The sequence below is a fragment of the Rana temporaria genome, chromosome 3, assembly GCF_905171775.1.
Source record: "Rana temporaria chromosome 3, aRanTem1.1, whole genome shotgun sequence".
Lineage (NCBI taxonomy): Eukaryota > Metazoa > Chordata > Amphibia > Anura > Ranidae > Rana > Rana temporaria.
Genome location: NC_053491.1, coordinates 420,346,881 through 420,364,821, shown reverse-complemented (window position 1 = coordinate 420,364,821; position 17,941 = coordinate 420,346,881). Strand labels below are relative to the sequence as shown.

Genomic DNA, 17,941 nt, shown 5'->3' with positions numbered 1-17,941 from the left:
AACGTACCTTGGTATGGGAGGATGAGCAGGAGTCCTGGCCCAAAAAGAAGAACTATTTCAAGCATAACGGGAAAACAGTTTGGGGTTTTTCTTTTATAGAACAACTCAAAAATACACAGAAAAATGGACCATAGATAAATAACAAATTTTATTTTCCCAACTGTTTTTTCAAACTTTATCCTTTCAGGAAATAAGACCTCAAGTCCCAGGATGTTAGTCAGCATAGGTGTTAGGGAAAAGGGGAAGGGCCTCAGGGTCCGGCCAGTGCACTATTTGGCACAGCCCCTTTTTAATTTCCTAGATATTTTTCTCCCATGTTTGTCACCTTTCACTTTTGTGTGTGTGTTTTATCACAGATGAAAGGTGTGAGTCCTCGGGTTTACCCGGATGTCTAGGGGGAGGATGTGTGGCCATCCAGTTCCTTCCTCCCCTGCCTTTGGGTGGTCTCATTTCCAGAAAGCTACCCTGACTTAGTATTCAAGGGTGCCTTGCACCCCTGGGGTCAGGGTAGAAGTCCTACTCCTTTTGGGGGTGAACTAAAGCACATCCTTAAGTGCACATTTTAGTGTGTGTTTCGCATGCATGTTTTTTTGTTCTAGGTTTTGCACCACCGCAGACTTATTAAAAAAAAGGGGGGGCAGTTTTATGGCTAGTTAGGTGTGAACTGGAATACCACTTTACATTTCACTTCAATAGCTGTTACATTTTTTACCTGGGCAATGAAAGTGTTGCACTCCTGATCTAGGTGAGTTGCTTCCTCCTCGTTGGCCTTGTAGAGTAGAGCTGCTTACTATAGACTTGTTATCTGCCCAAAGTGCTGCAACCTGTTTAAACATCAAATGACATAAATTGAATCCCCTAAAACAGTGGTCTCCAAACTGCGGCCCGGGGACCGAATGTGGCCATTTTCTTGTCCTTATCCAGCCCTTGGGGCACTATTTCACCAACTGACACCAATAAAGGGGCATCATTCCCCCTACTGACACCATCAATGGGGCACTATTCTTCTATTGATACCAACAATAGGGGTACTATTCCTTCCATTAAATCCAATGAAGAAGCACTGATGTTGGTGCATTTTCTACTTCCACTGGCTACAGACCGGCCCTCCTAAAGCCTGTAAACTGGCCTTTTGCTTAGAAAGTTTGTAGACCCCTGCCCTAAAACATCAAAATCTGTGCTTCATCTTATGTGCTATAATCATTTTCCAAATCCAATGCCACATTTATGCCACATTTATAACACATTTTACATGATAAGCATCATTTCCAACATTGCCAAATGGTTGGGTACTAAAAAGGTATGGTGCTTTTCGTTTGTTTTGGTCAAACTTTTGTCAAACTGGGGTATGATTTCAGCTCTGCAGATTAAAAGGAGAAACGTGATCCTTCATGATTTTATTAGCTTAAGGATCTTATGTTTTGTGCATGGTGTATTTTATTTGTGCATGGTGTATCGGTATTTTACTTGTTTTATTAGGAGGATGCAGCAGTACTGTATGTACAGGTGAAACTCGAAAAATTTGAATATCGTGCAAAAGTTCATTTATTTCACTAATGCAACTTAAAAGGTCAAACTAATATATGAGATAGACTCATTACATGCAAAGTAAGATAGATCAAGTATGTCATAATTGTGATGATTATGGCTTACAGCTCATGAAAACCCCAAATCCACAAGCTCAGAAAATTTGAATATTGGTAAAAGGTGCAATATTCTAGGCTCAAAGTGTCCCACTCTAATCACCTAATTAAGCCATAAAAGGTGCACAAGCAACAGGGATGACCGCAGCCTGGAGAGGATTGTCAGGAAAAGGTCATTCAAAAGTGTTGAGGGACTTTCACAAGGAGTGGACTGAGGCTGGAGTCCGTGCATCAAGAGGACCACACACAGACGGATTCTGGACATGGGCTTCAAATATCGTATTCCTCTTGTCAAGTCACTCCTGAACAACAAACGTCAGAAGTGTCTTACCTGGGCTAAAGAAAAACAGTCTGTTGCTCAGTGGTCCAAAGTCCTCTTTTCTGATGAGAGCAAATTTTGCATCTCATTTGGAAACCAAGGAGCCAGAGTATGGAGGAAGAATGGAGAGGCGCACACTGCAAGGTGCTTGAAGTCCAGTGTGAAGTTTCCACAGTCTGTGTTGATTTGGGGAGCCATGTCATCTGCTGGTGTTGGTCCACTGTGCTTCATTAAGTCCCGGGGTCACCGCAGCCGTCTACCAGGAGATTTTAGAGCACTTCATACTTCCTTCCCCAGACAAGCTCTATGGGGATGCTGACTTCATTATCCAACAGGACTTTGCACCTGCCCACACTGCCAAAAGCACCAAAACCTGGTTCAATGACCGTGGGATTACTGTGCTTGATTGGCCAGAAAACTCGTCTGATCTGAACCCCATAGAGAATCTATGGGGCATTGCCAAGAGAAAGATGAGAGACATGAAACAATGCAGAAGACCTGAAGGCCACTATTGAAGCATCCTGGTCTTCCATAACACCTCAGCAGTGCCACAGGCTGATCGCTTCCATGCCACGCCGCATTGAGGCAGTAATTGCTGCAAAAGGGGCCCAAACCAAGTACTGAGTACATATGCATGCTTCTACTTTTCAGAGGTCTGATGTTGTTCTATGTACAATCCTTGTTTTATTGATTGCTTGTAATATTCAAATTTTCTGAGATTGTGGATTTGGAGTTTTCATGAGCTGTAAGCCATAATCATCACAATTATGACAAATCACGGCTTGAACTATCTTGCTTTGCATGCAATGAGTCTATCTCATATATTAGTTTCACCTTTTAAGTTACATTAGGGAAATAAATGAACTTTGCACGATATTCAATTTTTTTTCGAGTTTCACCTGTATGTTCTGTCTAAAGATTGAAAGCATTCCAAATCTACCTTTAGTAGTATCAACATGACATAAAATGAATGGCACTATACTGCTGTATGGGTGTTGCCATGCATTGTGGAAATTGCAGTTCAGCAAGCATTACCACAATGTAATAATGTGAATATTATTTATATAATTGATGATTCTACTGCCCCACTTGATTATATTAGATTTGTCTGAACTTACCTCAGGTGATGGAGGAGGGGATATTGACTTAGGAGACAGAGATCGCTGTAAAAGCAGAGAAAAGTGTCAAATCAACATTTAGCAATCTGCTGTACACATTGTATCATTTTACAGGTTTTGGATTGAAGATTCCGATAAAACAAAAGAGCAAATGTTTGTGTAAATTAGTTTAAGAAATCGTGAGAATGTTTTTGGACCTTGTTCACAAATGCTGTGGTCTCTGAGGAGGAATTCACATTTGGATTGCTCTTCAGAGAGCATTTGACAGGTGATGAGGAAGCATTGTATCGGCTCCTCACCTCCTGTTTTAACCCCATTGATTGCCGTGCCGCAATTACATGCGTTGCATTCACTTGAATAGGTTGTGCTCAGCAGGAGCTGTGCCCCGCTGAAAGCATCAGAGGGTATAATTCCTGCTGCAGCATGTGTAAACCTCAGATCTAAAGGGGGAGCAGTTGGGGCAGTAACAACATGGCTGAACTGCATTGTTTTACTACCCCCTCCCCCAATCACAAGTGTGAACAAGCCCTTAAACAATTCATATGTTGGATGAGGACTCACCTCACGGCTGCTGAACTCACCTCACGGCTGCGGAGTGTTTCTGTGTTCTCCAGAAGTGTGTATGTAAAATGTGGTTCATAGATCATCAGGTCAGGACGCTCAATATCCAATATGGCCTTATCACGAGGAAGGGCTGCCAGATCCTTATAACCAATGACACGGCTGTCCATGCGGGCCTGAATAGAAATCAGGAGAAGTTGTTAAAGCTAAATTCTGGGCACAAAACACTTACATTTGGATATAATCCTCAACAGCTAATAGCTCAATAGGTATCCCTAGTGGATATAAATTCACTTGAAATGCAGACTCACAAGATAAACCCAGCGGGGCAGATCCACATACATCTGCGCCGAGCACAGCGTATGTAAGATATGCTACGCCGCTGTAACTTACTTGGCTTTGGTTTGAATCCTCAACGAATTTGCGGCGTAAGTTACGGCGGCGTAGTGTATCTCTCGCGGCGTAAAGGCGCGGAATTCAAATGGATCTAATGGGGGCGTGTTTTATGTTAATACGTTGTGACCCGACGTAAACAACGTTTTTTTGGAACTGCGCATGCGCCGTCCCGGGGTTATCCCAGTGCGCATGCTCGAAATTAAACCAGAACCCGCCAATGCTTACGACGGTGACGTCATTCTACGCAAATTCCTATTCGCGAACGACTTACGCAAACGACGTAAAAAATTCAAAATTGTACGCGGGAAGGACGGCCATAGTTAACATTGAGTACGCCTCAGTATAGCAGCTTTAGCTATACGCTGGAAAAAGCCGAAGGCAAACGACGGAAAAAAAACGACGGGCCGACGTACGTTCGTGGATCGCCGTAAATAGCTCATTTGCATACTCGACGCGGATTACGACGGGAATGCCACCTAGCGGCCGCCGAAAAATTGCATCTTAGATCCGACAGTGTACGAAGACGTACGCCTGTCGGATCTAGCCGAGATGCCGTCGTATCTTGTTTTGAGGATTCAAAACAAAGATACAACGCGGGAATTTTGAAATAGATCCGCCGGCGTAATTTCTTTGTGGATCTGCCCCAGCATGTCTGGCCACTATAGACTACCAGCAGAAAGCTGCAGGGGTGGATACAGGACCAGTCACCCTGCACAAGGAGAGAAAGTGCAACAGTGACCAGTCTGTATTGTAAGATACTCCTGCACAGAGGTAGGAGTTGCTTTAAGCTGGTTTACTGATTGTGTGGCGGAAATATACAATGTACCCAAAGATTCAAATGAGAACACAAACAGTGCCTTAAAAAAGTATTCCTACCCCATGAAGTTTTACAAATTTTGTGATGTTACAACCAAAAACGTAAATGTTTTTAATTAGGATTTTATACTTTTATAATTTAATCTCAGTATAAATACAGCTGTTCTGTGAAGCCACCAGAGGTTTTCTAGAGAACCTTAGTGACCAAACTGCATTATGAAGGCCAAGGAACACACCAGACAGGTCAGGGATGAAGTTGTGGAGAAGTTTAAAGCAGGGTTAGGTTATAAAAAAAATATCACAATCTTTGAACATGGAGCGCTGTTCAATCCATCATCCAAAAATGGAAAGAGTATGGCACAACTGCAAACTAGGGTTGTCCTGATACCACCTTTTTTAAGACGGAGTACAAGTACCGATACTTTTTTTCAAGTACTCGCCGATACCGATTACCGATACTTTTTTAATCTCATGTGACAGTGGCACATGTGTCAGTAGGTTTTTTTTCTTACAAATTGTTTTTTTTATTTTTTACAATTTATTTTATTTTAGTTATTTTTTTACAATGCTTTTTTTTTTTTTTAGGGGGGGGGGGGTTCAGTGTCAGTGTGTCTTTTATTTTATTTTATTGTTTATTATTTTGTACAATAAATGTTTTTATTATTTATTGCAATTCTTTTTTTTTTATATTAGCCCTGTTGGAGGCTTTGGTAAGATACTCCTGACATCTCCCCTTTGAGACAGGGAAAGGGACTAGGGACACAGATTCCCCAGTCCCTTTCTCAGCAGCCTCAGCTGCAAGGAAAATGAATGGAGAGAAGAAAGCGGCTCCTCTCCATTCATAAACTGAAACATTGTAAACACAGTTTACGATGTTTCAGTTATGTGAATGGACAGAGTCAGTGATCACTGACTCTGTACATTGGGAAAAGTGAGGAGCCAGATTTACCAGCTCCTACCTACGCTCTCCATCCTGACAGATCAAGGGAGTGGAGGAGGGGAAAGGAGGGGGACACCAGTACGGAGTGGGACAGGGAGGGAGACAGCAGCAAGGAGGGGGACATGGAGGGCGACATGAAGGAGAACAGAGGGGGACAGCAGCATGAAGGGGGGACATGGAAGAGAACAAAGGGGGAAGCAGCATGGAGAAGGAGACAGAGGAGAACGGAGGGGGACAGCAGCATGAAAGGGGGACATGGAAGAGAACAGAGGGGGAAGCAGCATGGAGAAGGACACAGAGGAGAACGGAGGGGGACAGCAGCATGGAGGGGGACAACTCCCCCACCACACTGATCACCCTAACTGTCCAGGTATCGGGTAAAGCATCGGAGCATTTGCCCGAGTACAAGTATGCTCGGTATCTGTACCGATACCGATACTAGTATCGGGACAACCCTACTGCAAACCTACCAAAACATGGCTGTCCACCTAAACTGACAGGCCGGGCAAGGAGAGCATTAATCACAGAAACAGCCAAGAGGCCCATGGTAACTCTGGAGAAGCTGCAGAGATCCACAGCTCAGGTGGGAGAATCTGTCCACAGAATAACTATTAGTCATGCACTCCACAAATGTGCATTTGATGGGCACATTGGCTGCATTTAATGGGCACAGTGGCTGCATTTGATGGGCACAGTGGCTGCGTTTGATGGGCACAGTGAGGCTTCAATTGTTTGTTTGTTTTCGTTTGTTTGAGCCCCCCCAAAAATTTTGAGCACCAGCCGCCACTGTCCACCATGGTGATGAAAAGAAAAGAAAATGGCATCCAATTGTTTGGTCACCCTGTATTTATATCATTATGAGCAAAATAGCCGCCAATGCGTCCACGTGCAATCATGTACATGATGTCATCATGCAATTGCGTCATTATGCGTTCGCACATGCGCAAAAGAAATTGCCATTTTATCTATTAGCTACAGCACCATCTATCAGACTATCTGAGAAATTTTCTGGCAATATTGTCCTAAATGTCAAATGGAAATTGATCACTCCATTTCTTCTGCTGTATGTCAGGTATCAGGCCTGTGCTTACCAGTGCAATGCATCTTTGTTGTGCAAGTCATTTTCTCTGCTCTAGGGATTCACTATTTTATCATTCTGCAGGGTTGTATGTCAGGTTGGATTTGTGTAATGACAACAAAGGCTGTGTCTTTTGGCAACAAGATTTTAGCTGGGGGCCTCATTGCCTTATTTATTTTTACATTTTTGTAACGTTATTGTATATTGTATATGTATTAGTACAGGGGTGTCAAACTTAGTTTCCTCTTGGGCCGCATCAACAGTATAGTTGCCCTCAAAGGACCAATTGTATCTAGGGTGCTCTAAATACAGAGTGTAGGGTTTAGGGGTGCACTGTGTGCAGAGTGCAGAGTTTAGGGGTACGCTATGTACAAATTTTAGGGTTTAGGGGTGCGCTATGTACAGAGTTCAGGGGTGTGCTGTGCACAGAGTGCAGGGTGTGCAACCCCAACCCCAATTCTCCCCCCTGCAAAGTTTCCTCGCATCTCTCTCTCCTACCTGTCCCAGCGCTAATACCTCCCTGTATAGGCAACTCTTCCTTGCCTTGCAGGAAGATAGTTCTCTCTCAAAGATTCTGGAGATCTGCCCCAGCCATGTCCCACCGTGAGTGTGTGCAGGTATCTGGAGTGCTCTACGTACAGAGTGTAGGGTTCAGGGGTGCGCTATGTACAGAATGCAGGGTTTATGGGTGCGCTAAGTACAGAGGTCAGGGGCGTGCTACTTACAGAGTTCAGGAGTGTGCTGTGAACAGAGTGCAGAGTGTGCAACCCCAACCCCCTATTCTTTCCCCCCCAAAGCTTCCTCGCATCTCTCGCTCCTACCTGGCCCAGCTCTAGTACCTCCCTCTGTAGGGCGATTCTTCCTCACCTTACAGGAAGATTGTTCTCCCCCTAAAACTCTGGATATCTGTCCCAGCCGTGCCCCACCATGAGTGCGTGCAGGGATCTGTTAGATCTGGGAGTCGCTGAGAGCAGAGCTGTCCCTTGTAAACAAAGAAGGGTTCTGTGTTTACAAGTGACAGCGGGGGACGAGAGCTGAGGTTGAGAGCAGGAGGTGGTGGAATGAAGTTCCACCACTTTTTGGCTGCAAAACTGGGTGCGAGGGCCACATGACAAAGCCTGGCAGGCTGTATTCAACATAGGTATATTTGTATAACTAAAGGCAATTTTTATTTTTAAAGAATGTAGAGTGGCTAGAACACCTGTCAGGATTTTATTGCTGCCTGTGCCCCCATTAGGGGGATTCACTCTCGGTTTGTCCTGGTGACTAATATTACCGAGAGTGGAAGTAAAAGAAAATCACAAATTTAGAGTTGTCACCAGAACTGGAATAGAAGGCAAATCTCGCAATGGAGACACCTCATCTGGTGATCCTGGCATGACAACCAGATATTCCCTTTCTTTGAAGGGATTTTATCTCACTTCCACTACATTACCTGATGGTAAACACAAAGGGGCAGATCCACGTACATTGGCGCATATATCCGCCGGGCGTAGCGTATCTAAGATACACTACGCGCCGTAATTTTTTTTTTTCGAATCCTCAAAGAATTTGCGCCGTAAGTTACGGCGGCGTAGCGTATCTTTGGCGGCGTAAGGGCACGGAATTCAAATGGATGTGATGGGGGCGTGTTTTGTGTAAATACGTCGTGACCCGACGTAAACAACATTTTTTGTGAACGGCGCATGCGCCGTCCGTGGGGGTATCCCAGTGCGCATGCTCAAAATTAAACCGGAACAAGCCAATGCTTACGACGGTGACGTCATTCTACGCAAATCCCTATACGCAAACGACGTAAAAAATTCTAAATTCGACGCGGGAACGACGGCCATACTTAACATTGAGTACGCCTCATAATAGCAGGGGTAACTATACGCCGGAAAAAGCCCAACGCAAACGACGTAAAAAAAAATGTGCCGGCCGGACGTACGTTAGTGGATCGCCGTAAGTAGCTAATTTGCATACTCGACGCGGAATTCAACGGAAATGCCACCTATCGGCCGGCGGAAAAAATGCATCTACGATCCGACGGCGTACTAAGATGTACGCCTGTCGGATCGATCCGAGATGCAGTCGTATCTTGTTTTGTAGATACAAAACAAAGATACGACGCAGGAAATTTAAAGTTACGCGGCGTATCAATAGATACGCCGGCGTAATTCTTTTGTGGATCTGCCCCAAAATTTACTTTCACTTTTTTCAAGTCTACACAAAGTATATAATGTAGAAATAAAACCCATCTTCAGCCTAAACAATTTATTTTGTTTATGGATAGAGTGAGAAAGAATCAGAACCCCTGTCAGTTTTTTTTTTCTGTATGCTCTATTGGTGAGATTTTGCTTCTCTTCCTGTACTGGCAACGTTGTCACTGAGACAGGAAGTGAGGGGAAAACCGTAACAGCATATGGAGGTTTTTACCTTTCTCCACTTATTTTGAAAAACATTTTTGACTCGAGTTATGCCACGTACACACGATCCGAAAATCGGACGACAGATCGTCCGACTTTTTTCATTTACTAGTCGCAAGTAGAAATTGAATAGGTTACTAAAGTCACAAAAATTCTCGTACAATAGAAAAAAAAATCGTAAGTGATGTCATGTGTTGTAATGTATTTGTGTAGTATTTTTGGACGACAACTGTAGACCAAACGAAAATCGTACGATCTGGTATCGTACGAGGAAAATTTTCGCGCATGTCCGATAAAATATTATCGGAAGAACCAAAATGATCGGCTCGTCCAGCCCTGTACTAACAATCCGATTATCGGACGACATTTTTCGTACAATATTCGGATCGTGTGTACGTGGCATTAGTCTACCTAAAACATTGCAACTTTAGAAGATAGACTATGGGCCGGATTCAGATACATTGGAGTATCTGTCGGCGCGGTGTAACATATCTCAGATACGGTACGCCGCCGTAACTTAGGGCACAAGTTCCGTATGCAGAAAGAACTTGCGCCCTTAGTTACGGCAGCGTAACGTATGTGTGTCGGCGTAAGCCTGCCTAATTCAAATGGGGATGATGTGGGCGTATTTTATTTAAATTCACTGTGACCCCACGTACTTGACGTATTTTACGAACGGCGCATGTGCCGTTCGTTAAAAAAATCCCAGTGCGCATGCTCGAAATTACGCCGCAAGTCCTCATTGCTTTAGACGTGAATGTAACTTACGTACAGCCCTATTCACGAACGACTTACGCAAACGACGTAAAATTTTCAAAACTCGACGCGGGAACGACGTCCATACTTAACATTGGCTACGCCTCATATAGCAGGGGTAACTTTACGCCGAAAAAAGCCTAACGTAAAATGACGTAAAAAAAGCGGCCAGCGTAAATATGCAGCCTAAGATACGACGGTGTAAGACACTTACGCCGGTCGGATCTTAGGGAAATCTATGCGTAACTGATTCTATGAATCAGTCGCACACTCAGAGATACGACGGCGTATCCAGGGATACGCCAATGTATCTCCTTTCTGAATCCGGGCCTATCTTTTCTGCATGATCAGAGAGCACACTGGTCCTTTGTGTAGAGGTGCCTACTGTGAACACGGTTTGACATGATTTCATAACATACTGTAAGTGAAGGTTAAATTCCTAATATCTATTGCTGTGGCAAGACCAAAGCCAACAGACGACTCACAGTGATAGTAGAGGGGGAACCCGGTACACTGGACCCTCTGGAGGAAGTGACACTGCCAGGAGATGTAAGGGGGGTCTGAAAATACAAAGAACAATACTGATATACATATATGCATTATTAGAGACTAGTTGTTAAGCACAATGGCATTCATTTATGAAATGCAAATGAAATTATTGTGTCTGTGGCAAGCATTTACATCCTAGTTGTCGTTTTTCTAATGACAGTTAAAGTGCCAATGAAAATTTGAGGATGTTTTGAGGATCCGGTATTTTTCAGCTGTACTGAGCGACTAACTAATATCACTGAGCACCTAAAAACATTGGATAGCAAGGCTCATTTAGGAAACAGTTATTAAATAGGTTGTAAGACCTTTTTTTATGTGCTAATTGCTGATGTTTTCCCTTTTGTAAACTGGCTTGGATGAATCTTACGGATCCCTTCCCTGCACTACTTAGTCACTGACAATTCAATTGGAAGCAGAGGGGACTGTCACTTGTGTCCCATATCCTGGAGTGACAGATTTTTTTAAAGGGCCGGGATGGTGGGAGACTGCAGACATGTTAAGTTGGTGCCCTTTATGAACTTATGTGGAGTTCCTCGCTGACCCAGCTCCCTAAAAAATGTATGGTGCCTGTTATCAGCCTACAGATTTAATTTATTGCTTAGACCAGTAATTCTCAAACTTTTTTGTTTTGCGGCGCACAAAAAATATCAAAAAATGTTTGTGGCACACCTGAAAAGATTTAACAATTTTTGTGGTGAAGAACTTATTTATTTTTACATATGTATTTATTTACATTTAAATTTAATGTGAAGAATGTGCCTGCTTTTGAGAGCAAATCAGATTGAAGCGAGGTTCAGTTCACTACAGCTAGATTCCTACAAAGTTGTCAGGGTGTTTGATATGTCTATTGAGAGGGGCAGAAAATGGAGCAATTTGAGGTGGAGATAAAATACCAATTTTTGAAAGCTCGTTTGGCTGGATTCTCCTATAGATCACAGGAGTGAATTTTTTTTTGCACTCCTGTGACCCGTTTTTAGCAGAGAGTGGCCTGTCTGGAGTTCGCTCTCTGCTGATGTCACGGATATCAGTCCAGTCACTGCGTAATCACAACAATAAAGTCGGGATGTGCCTGGTGCCTGGACTGACACCCGTCTCAGCCTCTCAGCGAGCCGCTGAGAGCCTGAGACAGCCTCTCCCTGCCCCTCCACAGCTCAGTGCTCCAATGAGTGAGGGGAAGCAGAGCGGAAAGCTGTTACTGAAGCCTCGTACACACGACCGAGGAACTCGACGGCGAAACACACCGTTTTCCTCGTCGAGTTCCTTGTTAGGCTGTCGAGGAACTCGACAAGGCAAGTTTCTCCATTCCCGTCGAGGAAAAAGAAGACATGCTCTCTTTTTGGCTCGACGGGATCCTCGACAGTTTCCTCGTCTAAAAATGTACACACGACCGGTTTCCTCGGGAAAAAAAACAAAACAGCAAGTTTCTTGCTGGTTTTTGCCGTACACACTCGGTCGTGTGTACAAGGCCTGACAGTCTGCAGCTCTCTGCTCTGGGATCTCTGAAAACTGAGTGATCGGTGATGTACAATCGCTCGGTTCTCAGTTACCTCTTACCGAGGTAAGTATGATTTGCAAAAAAAAAAATCCTTTACTTCTCTTTTAAATATGTATTTCATGCAAACAAATAAACTTTTTATTGCTATATAGGTTTGTGAATTGGATGTTTTGATCATAAAGTTATCTTGAGGTAAAATAAACTTGGTCAGCAAAATAACATATTAGGCAATTCATTTTTATAGGGTTCTACATACTGTAGAAGATGCTTCCATGGTGCTGGGGGTGCTGGTGAAGTTTGTACAGCCAGAGGTTGGTACACAGGTACAGGGCTCGCACTCTTTTGAGAAAGGAGTGTTGTGGCCTCTCTAGTATGGACTACTATCACGCATGCTCTGAAAACGCGTAATTTTCTTCCGGTGATCCACTTTCCGGCGGGCGCTGCATGTCACGCTGCGCTCCAACCATTGCAGACTGCCGTCTTTGCTGACGGCTACCCAAAATTCACACCGTTTGAGAAACACTGGTACAGTGTAATTTTAACATGCACCATGACCATTACAAACTTTAACTCTAATCTAAAGCCTCGTACACACAATCGGACATCAAACAAACTTTCCCTTGAATTTTTGTCCGGTCACACCCATAGCATACACACGCTGTGACATTTTCGGCAACAAACACGAACGTAGTGACGTTTCATCGAATTGACGAGAGTTTTAAAGAGGATGATCAATTCTCCGGCGTCACCCTTTGGGCTCCTTCTGCTAATCGAGAGTTAGTAGAGGTTTCGTCTGTGTGCATTCGCGATTTTCAGTTGTGTGCAATTTTGTTCGTTTCTGAACGTCCGTTCGTCAAGCAGACATGTTACGCAATGGGGTTGTGGTAACTTGAGCCACAAAAAAATATAGAAATACGTTTGATTCATATAACCAAAATACACTAATCCAAATATACTTTGTACAAAAGTCTGATTGCTTGCTGTACACACGGTCGGACTAGGCACCATCGGACTCTTGTTGACGTAAAGTTTGTCCGTTTGCAGACCAAACTTTTTGTCCGATGAAACCCAAAAAGGTTTGTCCGATGGAGCGTACACATGGTCGGACTATTTTCAAAACTTGCTCATTTTGAAGTTTGTTGGCAAAAAGTCAGACCGTGTGCATGGGCCAATTAAGTTGAACTAACCTATAACCCTTACCATACCCTTAACCGTAATCTCAGTATAACTGTCAATACTAACTTGCATTTGTTTCATGAGGCACCAAAATTCTGAGCATCTAAAGTTTAAACTCCTTGCTCCGAGATCTACCTTTCCGAGATTTTACCAAAAACCAACTGCATGTAAATTGCCAAGTAGCTGCAGCCATTTATTAGTGTATTCTGACAGCAACAGTTAGAATACAATGTCCCAGGAGGGGGATTCCTCTATTTACCTCGTATGTGTGGATGGAGAAATCTGTTAGTTACACTGACCTCGTATGGCCAGCCTTTTTGAACAAGTGATGAATTCATGGAGCATGATACATACACAGGATATGTGTCTTACCTTTGGATGCTTTTCCATTCAGCTTTTGTATGTCAATGTCCTGTGCGTATACCGGAAATCTACAAGAGACATAGTAAAGATAATCTTAACAGATAAATTGTGTTAATCCCAGAATGATGAGCAGGCAAATAATGGTCTAGTCTTGCGCGATCCATCAGTGTATCTGGTTCTGCCACTCTTCTCAGCTGTAACTGACAGTAGTGTATTCTTTGCACAATCATTACATTTTCTGCACTGCTAAGAATTCAGCCAGTGTACTGGGAGATATTCTCCATGCAGTATCAAGCACGTCTGTCTGCAAGATTGCCCCTTCAGGAGTCCATAAATGGACCAATTATCACAGGCGTTGCACTCGGAAACAACTCTTCTTATAATTGGGATGTTTATGACCATCCTAACATTTTGTTTGCCCATTATCCTTGTATAATGGCTTTGTTTGTCCATTAACCTTTGGAGGCTTTTCAATAAAAAAGTAGGAATTTCCCCTCTGGACCTCTATAGTTTCTGCTCATTGTCGCTGCCATAGGCTTCTAAAGGGCATGTGTTAGCATGTTGACATTCGGCTAAAGCTATTTAACTATAAAGTTATTGGCCCGGATTCAGATAGAAGTTACGACGGCGTATCTCCGGATACGCCGTCATAACTCTGAGTGTGCGGGGTTGTATCTATGCGCCTGATTCATAGAATCAGTTACGCATAGATTTCCCTAAGATCCGACCGGCGTAAGTCTCTTACACCTTCGTATCTTAGGCTGTATATTTACGCTGGCCGCTAGGTGGCGCTTTCGTAGATTTACGCGAGGAATATGCAAATTAGGTAGATACGCCGATTCAGAAACGTACGTACGCCCCGGCGCATTTTTTTACCTCGTTTACGTTAGGCTTTTTCCGGCGTAAAGTTACCCCTGCTATATGAGGCGTATCCTATGTTAAGTATGGACGTCGGGCCAGCGTCGAATTTTACATCGATTACGTTGTTTGCGTAAGTCCTTCGCGAATAGGGCTGTGCGTAATTTACGTTCACGTCGAAAGCATTGGCTTTTTGCGGGTTAATTTGGAGCATGCGCACTGGGATTCTTTCACGGACGGCGCATGCGCCGTTCGTAAAAAACGTCAAATACGTAGGGTCACAATTAATTTAAATAAAACACGCCCACATCAACCACATTTGAATTCCGCGGGCTTACGCCGGACCACATACGTTACGCCGCCTTAACTTAGGGCGCTAGTTCTTTCTGAATACGGAACCTGCGCCCTAATTTACGGCGGCGTAACGTATCTGAGATACGTTACGCCCGCGGATAGATACACTATTGTATCTGAATCCGGGCCATTGCCTTTGTGGTGGTCTGATCTCCATGTTAACTTCGGTCCCTAGCTGAAATTCACGCTGGCAGTCGGAACCACACCCTGTCTTATAACACTGCATTGATCCCCTGCTGATTTTGTACGTTTGCCCACTGACAAAAAAATTATCAGTCTATAATTTTAATGGTAAATTTATTTTAACAATGAGAGACAGAATAACAACAAAAATATCCAGAAAAATGCATTTCAAAAAAGTTATAAATTGATTTACACGTTAATGAGTGAAATAAGTATTTGACTCCTTCACAAAAGATGACTTAGTACTTGGTGGTAATACTTGGCAATCACAGAGGTCAGACATGTCCTGTAGTTGGCCACCAGGTTTGCACACATCTCAGGAGGGATTTTGTCCCACTCCTCTTTGCAGATCCTTTCCATGTCATTAGGGTTTTGAGGCTGATGTTTGGTAACTCAAAGTTTCAGCTCCTTCCACATATTTTCTATGGAATTAAGGTCTGGAGACTGGCTAGGCCCCTCAAGAAGCTTAATGTGCTTTTTCTTAAAGCGGAGGTTCACCCTAAATTACAACTTTGGCTGTCTAAAACCACCAGCCATTAATAGTAATGATTCCGTTTTTTTTTTTTTAATCGCCGTCCTTACCTTTGTACCCGAGCCTTTTGTGAGCTGTCACTCACTTTTCCCCGCGGGAGTGGGTGTGGATTTCGAATTCCCCCGACCAGCGCTATGTCTCCTGGGAGTGAGTCCTGAGAATCCCAGGAGACGCGCTGTGCTGAAATCCCACGATATCTCGCGGGTCACGTGACTAGTCAAGCTGGGGGTGACGTACGCCAGCCGTTGTGATGGCAACAGTGCAGTGTTGAAGGCGACGCTCGCCGTCAACACTGCACATGCACGGGATAGAGCGGTGAATGCTGGGACGTCAGCATTCACCGCATCCCGGAAGGAACAGCAGCTGGGCTTCACAGTGCCCACAGTAAAGATGGAAACGTCCATCACGGATTTTTAAAAGATCTTCTTTCCTGGCGATTAGTAAGGGAGCGGGCTAAAAGACTGGGACAGATGAGTGATAACTTTTACAAGGTAAGAGCGTCAGAAGCCATAAAAAAAAAAAAAAAACGAAAACCCGCGGAACCACCGCTTTAAGCCACTCCTTTGTTGCCTTGGCCGTGTGTTTTGGGTCATTGTCATGCTGGAATACCCATCCACAACCCATTTACAATGCCCTGCCTGAGGGAAGGAGGTTCTCACCAAGATTTGACGGTACATTAGCCCGTCCATTGTCCATTTGATGCTGTGAAGTTTTCCTGTCCCCTTAGAAAAAAAAACCCAAAGCAGAATGTTTCCACCTCCATGTTTGATGGTGGGGATGGTGTTTTTGGGGTCATAAGCAGCATTCCTCTTCCAAACACGGCAAGTTGCGTTGATTCCAAAGAGCTTGATTTTGGTCTCTTCTGACCGCAACACTTTCACCCAGTTCTCCTCTGAATCATTCAGATTTTCATTAGAAGGGGGACGTTCCGGGCGCTGCAGGATTTTAGTACTTAATGGCGTAGCGTGTTACCAATTGTTTTCTTGGGGACTATGGTCCCAGCTGCCTTGAGATCATTGACAAAATTCTCCTGTGTAGTTCTGGGTTGATTCCTCACCGTTATCATGATCATTGAAACTCCACAAGGTGAGATTTTGCATGGAGCCCCAGACTGAGTGAGATTGACGGTTATTTTGTGTTTCTTCCTGTTGTTACCCTCTCACCAAGCTGCTTGAGGATGCTCTTGTAGCCCATTTCAGCCTTGTGTAGGTCTACAATCTTGTCCCTGACATCCTTGGACAGTTCTTTGGTCTTGGCCATGGTGGAGAGATTGGAATATGATTGATGGATTGCTTCTGTAGACAGGTGTCTTTTATACAAATAACAAGCTGAGATTAAGAGCTGGTTCACACTGGGGCGACCCGGGATCCGACTTCAAGTTGCCCCAAGTTGCCCCAAGTCGCGCGGTCGAGAAAATGAATGGAAGTGATTGGGAGCCGTCCTAATGTACACTACTGAAGTCGCTCCGACTTCAGAAGAGGTTCCTGTACTACTTCAATCCGACTTCTAGGCGACTTGTAGGCAACATACATTTCTCAGGCAAACCCCTCCCTCCCACAGAGCTGATTGTTGTTTGATTGGCCACTGGAAAGCCTCCTGTCCTGGAAGCAACTTGAAGTTGCCTTGTAAGTTGCCTGATGATTCATACTCAAGTCGTGTCCAAGTTGCCTCCCAAAGTCCTGCTAGAAGTCGTGTTGCCCCTGTGTGAACCGGCTCTAAGAGCACTCCCTTTAAGAGAGTGCTTCTAATCTCAACACATTACCTGTATAGAAGACACCTGGGTGCCAGAAATCTTGCTGATTGATAGGGGAGCAAATACTTTTTTCACTCATTAAAATGCAAATCAATTTATAACTTTTTTTTAAAATGTGTTTTTCTGGATATTTTTGTTGTTATTCTGTCTCTCACTGTTAAAATAAACCTACCATTAAAATTATAGACTGATCATTTCAGTGGGCAAATGTATAAAATCAGCAGGGGATCAAATACTTTTTTCCCTCACTGTATTGTATGAGCTTGTTTACATAGACATGGATGATAACTATGAATAATTCTGACAAAAACTAATGCCACGCACACACGACCGTTTTTTCTGTCGCAATAAACTCCAATGGGTTTATCCGACGGAATTCCACTCAAGCTGTCTTGCATACACACGGACACACCAAATTCCGACCGTCAAAAAAAAGTGGTGAAGTACAACATTCCAACGAGCCTAGAAAAATTAAGTTCAATGCTTCTGAAAATGCGTCGAATTGTTTCCGAGCATGCATGTTTTTTTTTCTCTGTTGGAATTCCATACAGACAGACGGAATTTCTGACGGAATTTTTTTCCGTCCAAAAAATAGAGAACATGTTCTCTTTCTACGTCTGTCGGGAATTTCAGACGGAAAAAG

General features: G+C 43.8%; 1 protein-coding gene across 8 annotated transcripts in view; it reads right to left on the bottom strand.

Moving 5' to 3' along the window:
* The window catches only part of DMTN (dematin actin binding protein), a 96,185-nt gene that overhangs the window by 23,275 nt on the left and 54,969 nt on the right, over positions 1-17,941 (bottom strand). For all 8 annotated transcript variants that reach the window (XM_040346145.1, XM_040346140.1, XM_040346146.1 and 5 more), the window contains 5 exons: positions 13,628-13,686; positions 10,521-10,595; positions 3,662-3,817; positions 3,081-3,125; positions 713-824 (listed from right to left, as the gene is read on the bottom strand). In XM_040346145.1, the coding sequence (XP_040202079.1) occupies positions 713-824; positions 3,081-3,125; positions 3,662-3,817; positions 10,521-10,595; positions 13,628-13,645 (406 nt within the window). In that variant the 5' untranslated portion in view covers positions 13,646-13,686. The remainder of the gene's footprint in view (positions 1-712; positions 825-3,080; positions 3,126-3,661; positions 3,818-10,520; positions 10,596-13,627; positions 13,687-17,941) is intronic.